An 18,368-nucleotide genomic window follows, 5' to 3' on the forward strand; every position below is an offset into this window, starting at 1 on the left:
TCAATACAAAAGCCCAATATGTCACCGTTCCTATTAAATTCTTTAATAATAAGCATTTGTATGGACATCTTAATTTACCGTGACGATTTTTTAAGGTCAGCCGTACGAGACCGGGTGAATATGAAACTGGGAGTGTTGTTGTGAACTGCATGAATATTACGGGCATAAGAGCATTACGAGACGAAGAATAAACAACTTTTAATTTTTAAAGTATGTTAAACTAGAATAAATTGTGTGTTATCAATCTACTAAGGCATTAGTACTAAAAACGCAAAGTTTTCTCCCCTGACAACAAGTTACTTGATAAAAATCCAGATTAACTACGGATACATGTACTAAATCTGAGCACGAATCAAATTTGACTAGTTTTTGCCCCATTTCACCCTTAAATCCCATATAGCTCCCCCAGTTCACAAATCGTCGAACGGCAGTACCCATGGCTAAACTCTTTACTCAAAACTAGTTTATAGAAACGGTGTGAACACTGACCACTCTCTTCCGTGCCATTGTACCACCCAGCTATCAGTACATCTAACAGGTGCACCGGATCATACCGTTTAGTTCCCTGAGAGGCAGCTCCCATCATTGATGACCTTCCCACCCACTATGCAGTCAACCCTTATCCAGATGAAGCCGCAGTCCTACATTAGCAACTTTGATAAATGTACACACTTTGAGAACCTCCCTCCGAGATGGTTCAGTCATCTGAAGCCGAGAAGGTTGTCAGCAAGAAATTATGACCTCTTCTATCCGGCTGTTTGCGTACAGATATAAAACGATGAAATAGTTGATTGTAGCGCGTGCAAATTCCGTCGGGCCGTGTGCAAAGTTACGTGACTAACAACTGCAACGTAAATATGACGTATGCAACGGACACATAACGAATACATACGGACTTGACCGATGTTTTGACCAACAAGGTAAACAAGGAATCGTAAAAAATATTGACGTTTGATACCCGAGGCAATGAAATGTTGATCGAGGCGTGACTGCCTTATGAAGATTGTATGAAATTTGGTTTATTGCGTTGATACAAATTTCGATTATTATTCAATTTAATAATGCCCCAAATAACATTAAATGTAAGAGGTTTAGGAAATAAAGAGAAAAGAAACCAAGTATTTGAATGGCTTCGAGGTCTAAATTACTCTATTTTTATGTTACAAGAGACACATTTAACAAAACAAAATATTGAGCTATGGAAGCATGACTGGCCTGGTCCATTTGTCTATAGTGGCAGCAAAACCAACAGCGAAGGTGTAGGAATATTTCTACACCCAAATAGTGATATAGAACTATCAAATTTCAATGAAATAATAATCGGACGATTAATTACTGCAGATATCAAAATCCAAGACATAACAATCACACTTATTAATATTTACGGGCCAAATAAAGATGATTTATACATTTTTTTAAAATTAAACGAATTCTTGTTTACGAACAGCGATACAAACTGTATCATAGGCGGGGACTTCAATACTGTCTTAGTTGCAGAACTGGACATAAAGAATGGCAATTTAAGAACACATTTACAATGCAGGAAATATTTAAACAACTTGATTGACACTTATGATCTATGTGACATCTGGAGAATAAAGCACCCAGGAAAAAAACAGTTCACTTGGCACTCTAATTGTAAATCACGCATTTTTTGTAGACTTGACTTTTTCTTGATATCTAAAAACCTGTGTAACATAATATCAAAATGTAATATAAAACCTGCGTATAAAACAGATCTTCTCTTGTACAATTGAGTGTAGACAACTTATTATTAGGAAAGGGTTCTGGTTATTTCAAAATAAACAATTCAATCCTTTTAGACACTGAATATCAAAATAGAATAAAAAAATGTATAGATGACATAACATCCTTAAACGAAAATTGCAACCCAAATACAATGTGGGAGCTTATAAAAAGTAATATTCGCAACGAAACAATATGCTATTGTTCATCAAAAAATAAAGCAACGAAAAAGAACGAAGAAAAATTAATTTCAGAAATTAAACATTTAGAAGAGAATTTAATGAAAAATAACTACTCAGATTTGACTGATAAAATAATAGAAAACATCAAAACTAAAAAAGAAGAATTAGAACAACTTTATGAAAAAAAGGTTAATGGACATATTTTAAGATCGAAAGCTATGCATATAGAAGGAAATGAAAAAAATACTAAATATTTTGCCGACCTAGAAAAAAGAAAGGCTGAGAAAAAAACGATTCATAAATTAATTGTTAATGAACAAATATTAAAAGAAAAAGATAAAATACTCGAAGCAGAAGCAGCATATTATGAATCACTTTATAAAAAAACAAATGAACGAGACGACAATTCTGATTTCTTTCAGTTGCCAATAACAAAACTCAGTGAAGAACATAAATTTCAATGTGAAGGAAAATTAACTGACTATGAGTGTGGGTGCGCATTATTAGAAATGGCTAACAATAAAAGTCCAGGCTCTGACGGACTGACCGTTGAGTTCTATAAAATATTTTGGTCTACCTTGAAAGAACATTACATTAAATCAATAAACTACTCTTTTGAAAATGGTCAACTTACTGCATTACAGAAACAAGGTATTATAACTCTTATTCCTAAATCAGATAAAGACCTTGATTATATTGCAAATTGGCGACCTATAAGTTTGTTGAACATAGATTACAAAGTCGCAACTAAAGCAATTGCAAATCGTATAAAAAAGGTTCTACCACTTATAATAAGTTTTGATCAAACAGGTTTCATGAAAAACAGAAATATTGGCGAAAACGTTAGGTTAATTTTCGATGTTATTGAATATCTAGAGAATCATAATAAGCCTGGACTTCTATTTTTTGCAGACTTTGAGAAAGCATTCGACAGTTTGAACCATCTCTTTATAATAAAATGTCTAAATCATCTAAATTTCGGGCCACATATTATTCAGTGGATCAAGGTATTTTATAATGATATAAGTAGTGTCATTATTAACAATGGCCATCTTTCTAGAAATTTTAAAATAGAAAAAGGTGTTCGTCAAGGTTGTCCTCTGTCTTCGTCGCTCTTTATTATATGTCTAGAATTACTGTCAAACTACATAAATAAAAACAATACTATTAAAGGGATAAAAATACATGAGGCCGAAATAAAACAGACCTTCTTTGCAGATGATGCAACTTTTTTTAATGATGGTTCACCTAATTCATTCGAAACATTAGTTCAAACTCTTAAAAATTTCAGAAAAATATCAGGACTAAACCTCAACGCATCAAAATCTACCGTCATGAGAATCGGATCACTAAAAAACTCAAACATCAAATACAGCACAGAAAACAAATTCATTTGGACATCTGATGGGGCAAAAACGTTAGGTATAACATTTTATAATCAACATAAATTAAACATAGACAACAATTTAATGCCAAAAATTAAAGAATTTGAATGCGTTTTAAAACAATGGCAACATAGGAAACTGACTCTTATGGGGAAGGTCACAGTAATAAAAACTTTTGCGCTCCCAAAACTAATTTACCCTCTCTCTGTTCTCCCTAACCCATCTACAAAAGTAAAAGAAGGATTAAAAACAGCAATATTTAAATTCATTTGGGACAATAAGCCAGACAAAATTAAAAGAAAACGTCTCACACAAGATTATGAAAATGGCGGCATTAAACTTACGGATATTGATTGTTTTTTAAATGCCATTAAAGCGAGCTGGGTAAAACGATATCTGGATAAAAATAATAAAAGTAAATGGAAAACTCTATTGGAAAAAAAACTTAACAAATTCGGTAACTGTCTTATATTTGAAAGCAATCTCGATGATTCTATAATACAAACTGTAAGTAAAAATAATGTATTCTTAAAAGATGTACTTACATCTTGGCAAAGTATTAAGAACCAATATAATGTTTCAAAAAGTTCTCCCATATGTAAACATGTCATATGGAACAATAAATGCATAAAAGTAAATAACAATTCTTTCTTTTTGACAAACTGGTATAACAATAATATAAAAACTATCGGTCAGTTGTACAATTATCGAAAAAATACTTATTATACATTTGATGAGTTAAAATATTTATACAACATTGACTCTCATGAATTTTTAAACTTCTACTCACTAATTTCTGCTATACCAAATGAATATAAATCAATATTGTATACGCAAGGAATCAATGCATTAACTATACCAGAGAAAACTTTTGTTGATATAATAGACATCTCTAAGCAGGTAAACAAAACTCTCTACAATATACAGTTACAATCACAAAGTAAAATCGATGACAGTATAGAAAGAAAGTGGAATTCATGCCTTAATTTAAAAGAAAACCTCAACTGGAGAATAATATATACACTTCCATTTAAGTCAACAATTGATACTTACTTCAATTCAAATTCTTATCCAGAATCATTCCAACAAATAAGTTTCTTACAAAATGTAAACTAACAAATAGCAGTCTGTGTGATTTTTGTCAAGAAAGCGTTGAAACAATCGATCACTTGTTTTGGGAATGTAAATATAGCCAAACTCTTTGGAAAGAACTGCAAAAGTTTCTTAAACGAGTGAAAATTGACATTGAAATATATAAAACAACTGCTTTCCTTGGAAATACAGAAATTAAATTACACAGTAAAGTTCTCAATTTTATTATCATTTTGATGAAAGTATTTATATTCAATATGAAAATAAAGAAATGCATTCCAAAATTTAACATATTCTTAAACTATTTGAAATTAAAGATACAAACAGAAGAAGAAATTGCCCTTATTAAAAACAAAATTGAAACACACAAACAAAAATGGATCCACATCAACCAATATTTTTCAAGTAAGAATTAATATTCATATACAGTTTTTTTTTCAAATGACAATGCCCATACAATTACTAAACTATCGTTGTCGTATCTGTTCTCCTTTTCGTTTTGTTCTTTATCAACTTTATTTATAATTATAAAGTACAGAAACACAGGATGGAAGAATTACTATTGTTTCTATATTTATCCATAATACATACTGTTAAACATATTTGATGTGTGTGTGAGAGTGTGCGTGATGTGAGTGTACGTGAAATTGTGTGTGTTTATGAACATATGTATATTATATTTATCTATAATACATACCGATAAACATGTAATAGAATATATGATGCGTGTGAAAGAGTGTGCGTGATGTGAGTGTGTGCGGGATTGTTTTGTGTTAATGAACATAGGTGAGAAAATAAGTATACTTATTATAAGAGAAATGCATAATTCTAATATGTTGTTTTTTATATATTATGTTCATTTACTTTCGTGTTTTTTTCTTGTCTATGTATGTGTGCATGTTTATGTATGTTTTTGCGTATATGTGCATGCGTGTGTTAGGTACTTTATGAAAATGTTAAACCACTCATTTGTGTACATTTCTACTTTGTGTAATTGATGAATTCATAAGAGTGCATTAATAAATGAGAAAAAAAAATAATGCCCCAAATATTTGTAACGTTACAAGGTTACCTCTCTATTAAATAAAATCAGTGCACTGAAACAGTCTGTGACCACCTTTACCAATACAATTGCTGACCTAGAAGAAGATCTTGGCAATTCAAAGCAATTCAGCAAGCGTCGTAATGTCATTTCATTTATTACTTTCATGCACACACAGTCTTCTTGAACAGGACCATCATCATCATTATATTCTGCCATGATAATTACGTTTCTTTGAAAGATACGTACATGGAATCTGATTCAAGACATTTATGCATTTAAAGTTGTCCTGAACTTTTTAAGACTTTCTATTTCTATTAATTTCTTTGAAATTTGTGTCATGAAAATACCAAGTTTGCTTTATATGTTTTTACTTCCTGAAGTATATGCCTATAGCCCCAGGTAGCTAATAAGCTCGCAGTTGTCATTGTCCTAGCTCGCCAGTACATTCGGGATATCAACGTAAGGAATGAATGTATACACATTCTGTGTATATACAATGACTACAGGAAACAATCAAAACGTGTCATGTATGCAAATGGAGTCTATGAGTAACAGGATAATCTTTTCGAGCAATATATAGCGTATACCAAAGGAAATTAGAACAGGGAAAGTAAAACATAAGTGCATTTTGTTCAAAAAGGGAAACTACTCTTTCGACTGATTCGACCTCGAACCATTTTGAAAAAAATAAAATACTTAAAAACTAAATGATACTGCTTTCGCTTTACATTCTTCAGTAATGGCGTATTCTTGTTACATCGAAACATTACGTCAAGAAAGAAATTGAGCATATTTTTGTAGCAATTTTTAAGGAATCAATTAAACATATTTGCAACTAGCATTCAATGTATATTTCTGTATATTTGTAACATACATATATATCGAATACGCTTACACATGATATATTGAATGATTGAAACCGTTGTACTGGTAGACGTTTTATGCATGCATTAATTCACATGCGCGAGAAAATATAACGTATGCATCATTAGCCAAGTTATTCATGTTGTCTAGCATTGTTTATCGCAAGTCGTAAGAGTCGCTCCTAACACATTTATACGCTAGAAAACAAGTTGTATGTTGGATATGTAAATGGATAAACCGTTTATATTTTTCACTTTTATTAAGGCTTTGATAGAAGTGCAATCGGACTTGTGCGCCCTCAATTTAAGGGAAACAGTCTCTCCAGTTCCGGGTCATGCCCGTTGTTTGAGCAGCAGGTTAACAGCAACCACATTTGATCGGACAGTAGTGCGCCTCGTTCGGGTCCGGACAGATAACTCTATCCACGTGGGGCAAAGAGCAGGCAGAGTTGTCTTTGCATGGATGGCTGACCGGATCTGAAGAAAAGAACGTTGAATTTAACTTCTTTTTTCACGTACGTAGCTTTGCAGGTGAAGAGATTCTCCTCTCCATACCGTTTTCTGTTAGGCATTATGTATTTTTTAAGTTTAAGTTAATCATGCTCATAGTATAAAAACGTACGATAACGAAAACGTTTGGCGCAAACATTTTCATTATGTGATTCTTACCCATTTGCGATTACCTTTGCTGTATTGACATCTTCTAAATTGTGTTAGTTTAAAGATGCACAAAGTATGAATACGATTTTAATTAAAGTGATATTATGGGCATTTTTCACTGTTGAATTGAGCTGAAAAGAATTTACAGGTCAAAAGAGTTAGTTAAAATGTGGTTACTGACTTATAATCTGCAACCCATCTTGCTACCAGTTTTTTTTATAAAACAAATATATATTATGTTCGATTTTTACATGACTGCTGAGTCCTCTAAACCGCAATGATCCGTCAAACAAAATAGTGTCTTTGTGTCGTATGAAAGAATCTGCACTAAAACTACATTTAAATTCACATCGTAAATCGAATCATTTCTGTCGTCAGTTGTCAAAACGAAAGAACGGTTGATATTCAAATGTATTATTTGTTCTCTTTCCGGGATATTGTTGAAGTATTTTGATACTGCATTAACAAATATATGTGTATATGAAGTGAAAAAACCGAAAATAAACAACGGTTGCGATAGACACATATAAACTGTTAGATGCCCACAATATCACTAATACATTGAAGGACTTTGATAGAACATAACCTGACTTAAAGCACAGTTTTGTAAAATCTTTAAAATACTCAGGTATGTTCTCTCATACATAATGTTTTTAATTAGTTTAATTAATTGGTTTTGTATTTGGGAAAAAGACTTATACGACTGTCTGATATCTAGTCGATTGGAAAATATAATTTTTACCTTATTAACGATTTATGTTATAACTACTTTATAATAGTATTAATCTATATTTTAGAATAAATAACATTGACACTCTTAAATTAACATATGTTCGACAACTTGAAGCATAACAAATTGTGAAAGCTAATGCATAATGTTCTTTGAAAGACGACAATTCTGTTTTCTTTATAAATTCTACAACCACTTTCCACTGCCACTGGAAATAGTCTTATTTTCACTTTCAGCAGCTTCAGCTGATACTTTTCTTGTCAATTTTAACAAAGTCGTGTCGAGTTGAATTTCAGCTCACTTGCCGACTACCGGTATATTTCATTTCTAGTATGCATTTCTTCCCCTTTGTATCCGAATAGTAAACATACTTCTATGCATTTATGCAATATAAAGGATTAAAAGGCCTCTGAATAGAAAAAATGTACACAGTAGGCAATGCTGTTATTCGGTGTTTTCTGTGTCGTTGTTTTGAAAGGCCATTAGAAACTGGTAGACAATGGTTGAAGAAGGGTATCTTTATTTCATGTTGTCGTTTACAAAAAAGAAACGTTTTACTGAATCTTAATAGCGTCATAAAATGTTCAACCGGTATAAGTGAAGCTCTTCTTTAACTCGTATAAGCCAAACGTACCGTACATTTTTATTTGTCGTGTCTCATATTGGCTGCGGTTGTTTCCGTATTAGCCTAATGTTTCCCATATTGGCCGAATTTCAAAATAATTGCCGAGGTTCACGCCGTATTGGGCGAGGAAACGGACGAGAGTCTCGTCCAATAGTATTACGTCGATAACTTATTGAATTAATCGCCTTATACGTAGTTACATATGCCAATTATAAAAATCTAGTGACTACTTTCATAACCATTAATTTCAAACATGCGATTTCAAATGCAACACTTCCGAAACAATAACATTTTATTTTTCGTACCGTAATTGGAGCATGCAGGGTTTCTAGTTGTCGATATTAAACCTTGAGTTGTCTGGATCTGGCTGCCTGAAGTAGTTGAAGTCGTAGACAACGAGTTAGTTGTATTGCTTATCGTCGTCGTCGTTGAGCTTTGACCTATATTTAGTGAACACATTTCTTTTAACCATTTCCATATACATTAATTCTGCATCTTCATTGAAGACTTAATTTTTCTATTTTATCAAAGATATTATTTAAGTCTCGTCCTGTGTGTACTAATGAAACATTATAAATATTAAAACTATGATGTACAAAATCTTAATTGTTAAACCTAAATATATTTTTATTTAAATCAATATTATATTTTGTCATTGGTCAGTAAACTGTGGATCGACTTTTACCAACGTTTTAATTATTTAGCCTAGGTGATATATTGTACCATGGAGTTATCGAATACTAATTTTTAAAACGCATAACCAATCGTTGGCAGACTAATCATACTACATTTATTAAAAGCTAAACATACAACATACGTAATATGTGCACATCACAAATGTGTGCAAGCCATATCGTTTAGTCCGAAATAGTTTCTACAATTACCTATTACTTACATGTATGTAGCCGGATTATTTGATAACAAGGTCAGTTGTTATTGATTCGTATACGCCATTTTACAAGTTAAGTTGGCAAATATAGATTTAATAGTATAACAGTACATGTAATATTGTTCGATGTTTGACAAGCAATACTTCAAGTTTCAGTTTTTGCCGAATTCAGGAAAACTGTTCTGTTTAGATCATAATGTGGATAAAGACAAAAAGTAGTTTGTATCGACAAAAATTAACAAAAAGTTGGTAGGTCGACAAACCTGTTGTTTATTTATTTCATGCGTAAAATAAAAATTGCTTGCTTTTGTGCAATACATGTTCTTTATTTTCGAATCTTAACGAATACAGAGAAAATTGTCACCTCGACTTTGAATTAACAAGATTGGAGCATGAAACGTTTGGCATAAGAAGTGGATATTCATGTGAAACAAACGTGTACATAATCTACAGATTTCGTCCATTTATTGAATTTGTGGACACAACATAATACAAAATTAAAAAATCCATTACGATTTATATTTTCGGGCATTTATATTCGGATAGATATCTCTTATTTAAAATGGATATACCATATGTAAACGAAATTGCATACACTCATGGTAGTATCAAGCTTAACAAAACAGTCGTAGTGATTAATGTGACTGCAGTTTCGGCCTCAAATGAATTATTCATCCGAGCATTATTGAGACATTGATTAAATAATGTCCACACGTGGAGTTTGAACGGCAAATGTAACAAAAAACAATCAACAAAAATTAACAACTTAAGAAATATATCAACATAACATATATTTTCCAAACAGGAATAATTTGTAAGAGGCCTTCTTTTTAATTTGACTGATGGTTCCTGTCCACGACATGTATAGGTCAATATCGGTACCACATATTTCAAAAAGTGTATTATAAAAATATCATTCTCTACAACTGCAAAGCTAAACGTTTAAATAATTGGTATGTTGCATCGTCAACTAATGGGTCAAGGTATTATATCCATCATAAGCTCGTTACGAACCTGTACATCCGATTTAGTCGTAACCGCAAAAATAGTTTTTCGTTCCTTTACATGATTTCTTAAAATAATAATTAAAATAATATCGGGTTGCTAGTTGTCGATATTGAACCTTGAGTTGTTTGAGTCTGGCTGCTTGAAGTAGTTGTAGTTGCAGACAACGAGCTAGTTATATGGCTTGTCGTCGGCGTAGAGCTCTGACCTATATTTAGTGAACAAATTTCATTAAACCATTTCCATATACATTTGCATCTTCATTGAAAACTTTATATTTCTATTTCATAAAAGGTATTATTTAAGTCGCGTCCTGTGTGCACTAATGAAACATTACCAATATTAAAACAATTATTAAAAAGCTTAATTGCTAACACTTAATATATTTTTATTTAAAACAGCATTATATTTTGTCATTGATCAGTAAACAAACTGCGGATCGGCTTTTACCAACGTATTAATTGTTTAGCCTAGGCGATATATTGTATCATGAAAAGATCGAAAACTATCTGTTAACACGAATTTTTGGCAGACAAGTAATACTACATTTATAACAAGCGTAACATACAAATACGTTATATGTGCACATAACAAATCTGTACAATCTGTTCGTAATGTCCGAGCTAGTTTACAAAATTACCTATTACTTACATATGTGTAGGCGGACTATTTGATAACAAGGTGAGTTTTTATTGATTCGTACTGCCATATTACACGTTTTGTTGACAAATCTAGATTTAAAAATGTAACAGTGTATGTATGATGTTTTACAAGCAATATTTTAGCATTCAGTTATCGCCGGATTCAGGACTTTTGTTCTGTTTAGACGTAATGTGGATGAAGAGAAAAAAATGTATCGACCAAAATTTACACAAATTTAGAGTTGGTAGGTCGGCAGACCTGTTGTTTATTGATGTTATGCGTATAATTGAAATCGATTGCTTTTTTGTAATACATGTAATTTATTTGCTAATATCACCGAATTAAGAAAATGGTCGGGACCTCGACTTCGAATGAAATAGTTTGGAGCATTATACGTTTGGTATTAGTAAAGGATATTCACTTGAAACTAATTTGCACATAATCTACAGATTTCGTCCATTTATTTAATTGTTTTGGACAAAAAAATGTAAAAATAACAATTGCCATAACGACTCACGATTTTCGGCCATTCATATTCGGATAGATGTCTTTCTGATTTAAATGGGCATACCATATGTACATGTGTAGTAACTGATGTGAGAGCAGCTTTGGCCTCCCATGAATTATGTCGTCGAGCATAGTGGAGAAATTAATGAAATAATGTAGGCAGACGTGGGGTTTCAACGGCAAATGTGAAACACCAACAACAATTCAGAAATTAGAAATGTATCATTATTACAGATTTTTTCGAAACTTCACAGGAATGATTCTTTAGACGCCTTTTTTTAATCTAATATTTGGTTTCGGTCAACGATATGTAAAGGTCAATATTGGTAAGACAGATTTTAAAAAGTGAACTCTTAGCATATCCTTCTCTACAACTGCAAAGCGAAAGGTTAAATTGTTGGTATGTCGCATCGTCAACTAATGGGTAAAGGTATTATATACATCATGAGCTCGCTACGAACGTGTACTTCCGACTAAGTCGTAGAAGCGCAAATAGTCTTGTTTCTGAACATGAAAATGTGTTGTAATAATAATTATAATAATAACGATCATAGAATAGAGAAATGGAATACATATGAATAAACCATACAATGAATTTACTTAAATCTAAAATTGATTAAAAAGAAATGATGAAGCAACTGCAAATATATGATCGATTTTGTTGATGAACAGACATTTTGGAATGAACATTTACATGTCTAGTCATGCTTTTATAAAAAAAATTGTTTTAGAATTGTTATTCTTCTAACATACCTTTACATCGATGCCCACCGTACCCTGCTGGACAGTGACACATTGCTACATGGTTGCTGTCCCAGTAGCAGGAGCCGCCATTCTCGCAGTGAATGTGGTGCGCACACGGTTCGGCAACTGTGGACAAAGTACTCAGACTTAATATACGTGTTGAATGTAAGATAATAATCAAATTCCATGTTAAGACTAACAATCCATTTTATCCATATAATCATTATTGGACGAAATACGTTTTGGTTAGTTAAGTTCCGGTCAGTGAAGAACTATACTTAAATTGTATGTTCCTGATGATCTCCTGATCTCCTCAACTACTGGAAACCGACACGCTGATGTATCGCAGCTGGTGTGGTAACAGAAGCCGCCATTCTCGACTTAAAATGTTTTCTTATTCGGCGACAACTAATCGTAGATTTAAGTGAGATGTTGTTATCGATTTATTTGTTTTTATCTAGAATTTTTAAACGTTAATGTTTAAGAAATGCATGATACACGCAATAACTGTCTGCAGTTTTCCTATGTTAATGGCTTTTCTTCTAACATACATCTACATAGATATCCACCGTACCCTGCTGGACAGTGACACATTGGTACATGGTTGCTGTCCCAGTAGCAGGAGCCGCCATTCTCGCAGTGGATGTGGATCTCACATTGGTCGGCAACTATAGATAAACTATTATATTATCGAATGCACGTTATCAAGTGCATTGTGATATTCATTCTGCCATACAGTGCATTTTCAATCAGGCTGCATACGCAGACACACTATATATGTATAGAAAGTAAAACAATAATCATTAAAGGTCTTAATACTACCAAAGATCTAATCAATTATGTGTTTTCCTTCCAATCATATCCACTAGTTATTAGTTAATTACTTTTGTTTTCGTCTTTGTATGACACATTTAGATATTGTGGTAATTTTAAGCTTACATTTTGTTAATCAACTCACGCGAAGTAGAATTTTGTTCGTGTCTTTTAAAAGTGCCGTGCGTTTATATTAATTTATCATTATATTAACAAATTATTTTTGTTAATATTAACATGATTTCTGTTATTGTAAATGTGAGTACTGTTTCCTGTGCACAATATTAGTAACAATACACACCTTCACAGTGATCTCCAATGTATCCCACTTTACAATGACACCTGTCTATATGGTTTATGTCCTTGTAACATGTGCCACCATGTTGACATTGTTTAATGCAGGGTGGAACATCTAAACAGATAATATAAATAGCGTGTACAACGACTTCAATGCAATACTTCCATATGAGTCAATGTAAAGATGGGTGTACGCCAATATAACAGACGTTCACACCGTAAAGCGGTCTTGAAAAAGCACCATGCATGGCAATAGTTGTAAAAGCTTATCCCGGATTGTCTCATATATCTAGGATTTGGATACAATTTTGCGTGCATTACGACAGAAATGCTTTTTTATGTGTATGTTTTGAAATCAACTCTATATGTTTGATGCACATACACCAATGACGATATCTAATGGCGACTCATGTTCACAATGACTTAAGGTGTACCCTGTAGGACACTGACACTGTGTGTGCTCTTCCTCGACATGGCATGTCCCGCCATTCTCGCAATAGTGGTGTTTGCAAACATTTGAATCTTAAAATATTCGTTGCAAAGAATTAAGGAAAGCACATTTATGTAAGGTATATCAATTATTTAAAAACTACAAATTTAGGAAGATGAGTTGCAAACATCGGATAAAAATTGATATTACAATTGTATGGTTTATGCTGACACTGCTTATTGCAGGGGTGATTATATGAAATAGCATGAACAAAGTCTGCAATATATGACTTCTAAATGATTGCGTGTTTTGGTGTGTGTACACCGATAAAACTGAAGTTCACGCTGAGGTATGGTACAGTCTTCTGGATGATAGCACAATGCATGGCTTAAGTGAAAGAAGTTGTTCTCGCCAAGTTGGAACTAAATATTATTGTATCATTATCTAGGATCTGAATACAAAAATAAGTGTATTTATTTTATTTAATAAACGCATGATTTGCAATCAACTGTTTATTTTTGATGAACGTAAACCGACGAAGATCTCTAGTTGGAACTCACGTTCACAATGAGCTCCCCTGTACCCTGGAGGACATTGACACTGTGCATGCTCTCCGTCCATGTAGCAGGTCGCTCCATTCTGGCAAGGATTGTGTTCTCCGCAAATCTTTGAATCTTAAAACAATTGTGGAAAAAATGGAACTTTTTAGAAAGCACAGCTATATAAGTTTAATACTATATTTGCTAACAAAAACGAAACATTTAAAGAAGATTTTTTTCAAACAATAAATATTGATAGGTCAATGTTATTCGTTTATATTTTCGGTTCAAGTACCGTTTTGCAATCATGATAAGCAACCACGTCCTACAAACAGTAACGGGCACATTACAAAATAATAAACATACTACGTAATACTCGCTATTGAGGCAAGAAAATAGGTTTTCAAGGTTTTAATTAATATTATTTTAACAGTACACATGATTTTGTCTGGCAGGTCGACATGGCAGGTACCGCCATCCTCGCAATGGTGGTGTTTGCACACATTTGAATCTTAAAATATTCGTTGCAAAGAATTAAGGAAAACACATTTATGTAATGTATTTCAATTATTTAAAAATGCAATTTAGGAAGATGTGTTGCAAACATCGGATAAATGTTGATAGTTAAATTGTATGGTTTGTGCTGGCACTGTTTTTTTTGCAGGGGTGATTATATAAACTTCAATTTACAAAGTCTGCAATATATTTCTTATATATGAATGCGTGTTTTGGTCTGTGTACACCGATAAAACTGACGTTCATGCCGAGGTATGGTATAGTGTTCTGGACAACAGCACCATGCATGGACGAAGTTGAAGAAGCTGTCTCGCCTAGTTGGAACTAAATATGATTATGTTCTTAACAAAAATGCGTGTATGTTTTTTTCAATAAACGCATGATTCACAATCAATTGGCAATATTTCATGTACGTAACCAAACAAACATCTCCAGTGGGAACTCACGTTCACAATGAGCTCCTCTGTACCCTGGAGGACATTGACACTGTGCATTCTCTTCGTCCATGTAGCAGGTCGCTCCATTCTGACAAGGGTTGTGTTCTTCGCAACTCTTTGAATCTTAAAAAAATCTTGGCCAAAATATAACTTTTAAGACGGTACATCTACACAAGTTTAATATAATACTTGCACACAAAACTTCTGAATTTAAGGAAGATTATGTTTAAACAATAAATATTGATAGGCCAATGTTATTCGCTTATAATTATGGTTCAAGTACCGTTTTGCAATCATGATAAGCAACCACGTCCTACAAACAGAAACGGGAGCATTACAAAATAATACAAATTCTTAGTTATACTCGCTATTTAGGCAGGACAATATGTCAATGTTACAAATTAATAAATTTTTTAAAGTACATATTATTTTGTCTTCGTGTGACTTGTCATAGCTAATAATATTTGTAAGAAAGATTTTACCAGCAGCAGAAAATAAGATACCTGAAAAGGAAGAAAAAATAACATATCTTTTGAATGCAGTTTGTTCTTGTTGAACATAGAAATATGTTATACTGTTTTAAATCATCACAAACGACAATACGTAATTTAGCACGTATTTTCTCCGAATATTTCCTCCAAACAGTATTTTATCCGGGTAAAGTACAATTTAGCATATGATTTCATAAACGATAAGTTCCAAGTGTAAACTTACAGAGACTTATGAATACAAATGTTAAATCCATTATTTGTTGAGCACTGAGTTGATATTAGAATTTAAGACCTGGTGGGGCAACTTATCTTATCTTTCGTTTTCGTCACGGGCAGAATTATGTAGCAGCTGAATGGCGTTATCTTTATGTAACCCCTTTAAGGACTGAACTGTACTACCGGACTAGATTTGCACAATAGCCATAGTGGTACCACTTCTTTAAGCCAATTTATTGCATTTCGTGCGAAGACATTTCGAATAAGTTTAATATTCGATACAGAATAAAATACATAATAAATAACCTTTTAAACTGTATAATTCAATGCATCAGTTCTGAAATATTTAATAAAATATAATTACGTTTAATGACTATGTCATGGAGAGGGACACACCTTGGCAACAAATGGTCAATATATGCTCAAAACATAATGTTTATATTATATTCATGAAAGCGACATGATGCCGATATAAATGGGTAAGTGAAGGTTTCATACTTGGTCACACCAGGTCACGCTGCTATCCTTGCTTGTCAGGATTGTTAATTTCAATTTAAGCTTTATGGCAATATTTTAATGTCGTTCCAATTCCTAAATGTGTGAATTTCAATTTAAAGTGATATTATGGGCATCTAACAGTTTATAGGTGTCTATCGCAACCGTTGTTTCTTTTTAGTGTTTTCACTTCATATACACTTATATTTGTTAATGCAGAATCAACATACTAAAACAATATCCCGGAAAGAGAAAAAAAATGCAGTTGAATATCAACCGTACTTTCGTTTGACGACTGATCATGCATGTACGATGCGAACCTAAATTTAGTTTAAGTGCAGATTCGTTCATACGACACGTAGACGCAATTTTGTTTTACGGATCATTTCGGCTTACAGGACTGGGTGAGTCACGTAAGATATCGAATAAAAAATATATTTGTATAAACATCTGGCACCAAGATGCGTTGTAGATAATTGGTCAGTATCCACATTTTAAATAACTCTTTTGACCTGTTAATTGTTTTCAGCTCAATTCAACAGTAAAAAATGCCCATAATATCACTTTAAAGCGAGAGTGTACGATTTTGTCAAATATTTATTAATTTATATAAAATGTGTAAAAAAAAACTTATTAAACATATATTGCAATATAAATTAAAATAAAAGTTAAGAAGAACATGTGTCGAAAAATGCGAAATAAGCCATATTTTTATACTGAAATCGAAAATGTCTGTACAGTTTAATTCGCCAGCATGTATATCATGCATGTACGATGTGAATCTTACTTTAGTTTAAAGCTACATTTTAAATTCCTGCAACGATATCTTTTCAAACGACACACGAACACTAACTTATGTTTTTTTAGCGGTAGACTAACATATTAAGCGCATCTCAACATCTACCGTTGTGTTATCGAAATTGTTTTAAATCGCGAACGTGTCTTAAATTCACTAACAGCGCTTAATTTAGCCAAATGCATACATTCACATAGTGAATAACAAGGATTTATCACAAAAGCAGTTGCCCTTTTCGAGGATTTCCGAATATATATATTTTCTTGTTTTTTTGCTAATAGAGTCAAACATTATGCGTTTATCGCAGCCCGATCACTATTTACACATTCATCAATCATTCTGACAAAAATATTGTTTGATGAATGATATACACAACAATTATTAATCACATAAGCGGGATTACTTTTTAAGTAATTCCGAAATAATATATATTTATTGTATTTTGGAGATAGGGACAGTAACTCTGCTTTTATCGCAAGCCTATTTATACTTACATTTTCACCATTCAATCAACAATAGTGTTTCATGTCAACACAACACAAGATAAACAATAAAAATGGCTTTATATAGCCCTGAAACAACCCGTTTTGCAATATTTTTTTTGCAAAACGGGTTGGAGTGTCCTATTGCAATTTGATTTTTAACAACAACCCGTTTTGCAATAAACCCGTTTTGCAATAAATTTATTGCAAAACGGGTTAGAGTGTCTATAGCAAAACGGGTTGGAGTGTCTTATTGCAATGTGAACATTTTATAATAACCCGTTTTGCAATAAACACATTTTGCAATAAAATCATCACTCTTGTATTAATTAATTCAAATGGATCGGAAGAGTTAAAAGATAGTTTCACGTTTTGTATTTAAATACAAATGTTTTAAAAATAGACAAAACTGTGAGTTTAGACTTAAAATGCATGAAAGGTGATGAATTTCGAAATTCAATACGATAAAACAACACAGAATGTGTATCGAAAGTGATTTCAAACAATTTAGTACTAAAGTTAAGATTACGCAAAAATGCAATAATTTATGGAAAAACGTGTTGAAATGTCTTATTGCAATGTGAATTTTGTGTAACCATAAAACCATAACATATATACTAATTGTTTCATATTGATTTGAAACGATATAAAGGAAGTTTTAAATGTCGTCCCTAACGTAAATATGAGTAAACAAGGCTGATTGTATATATAAAGTGATGTTTGTCAATTTGGTAATTAAGT

General features: G+C 32.5%; 1 protein-coding gene across 2 annotated transcripts in view; it reads right to left on the bottom strand.

Annotated features, from left to right (window-relative positions):
- Nucleotides 1-6,554: 6,554 nt before the first annotated feature.
- Nucleotides 6,555-18,368, bottom strand: part of LOC127865575 (delta-like protein 4) — a 47,816-nt gene continuing 36,002 nt past the window's right edge. Inside the window, exons 1-10 of one of the 2 annotated variants that reach the window (XM_052405422.1) lie at nucleotides 15,862-15,935; nucleotides 15,630-15,650; nucleotides 15,157-15,270; nucleotides 14,216-14,329; nucleotides 13,230-13,340; nucleotides 12,667-12,783; nucleotides 12,125-12,241; nucleotides 10,341-10,430; nucleotides 8,634-8,768; nucleotides 6,555-6,790 (exon numbers count right to left, since the gene is read on the bottom strand). In XM_052405422.1, the coding sequence (XP_052261382.1) occupies nucleotides 6,672-6,790; nucleotides 8,634-8,768; nucleotides 10,341-10,430; nucleotides 12,125-12,241; nucleotides 12,667-12,783; nucleotides 13,230-13,340; nucleotides 14,216-14,329; nucleotides 15,157-15,270; nucleotides 15,630-15,650; nucleotides 15,862-15,892 (969 nt within the window). In that variant the 5' untranslated portion in view covers nucleotides 15,893-15,935 and the 3' untranslated portion in view covers nucleotides 6,555-6,671. Of the gene's footprint in view, nucleotides 6,791-8,633; nucleotides 8,769-10,340; nucleotides 10,431-12,124; nucleotides 12,242-12,666; nucleotides 12,784-13,229; nucleotides 13,341-14,215; nucleotides 14,330-15,156; nucleotides 15,271-15,629; nucleotides 15,651-15,861; nucleotides 15,936-18,368 lie in introns of those variants that run through there. The other variant, XM_052405424.1, reaches the window with a different exon arrangement.

This window comes from Dreissena polymorpha, chromosome 2, assembly GCF_020536995.1.
Source record: "Dreissena polymorpha isolate Duluth1 chromosome 2, UMN_Dpol_1.0, whole genome shotgun sequence".
NCBI lineage: Eukaryota > Metazoa > Mollusca > Bivalvia > Myida > Dreissenidae > Dreissena > Dreissena polymorpha.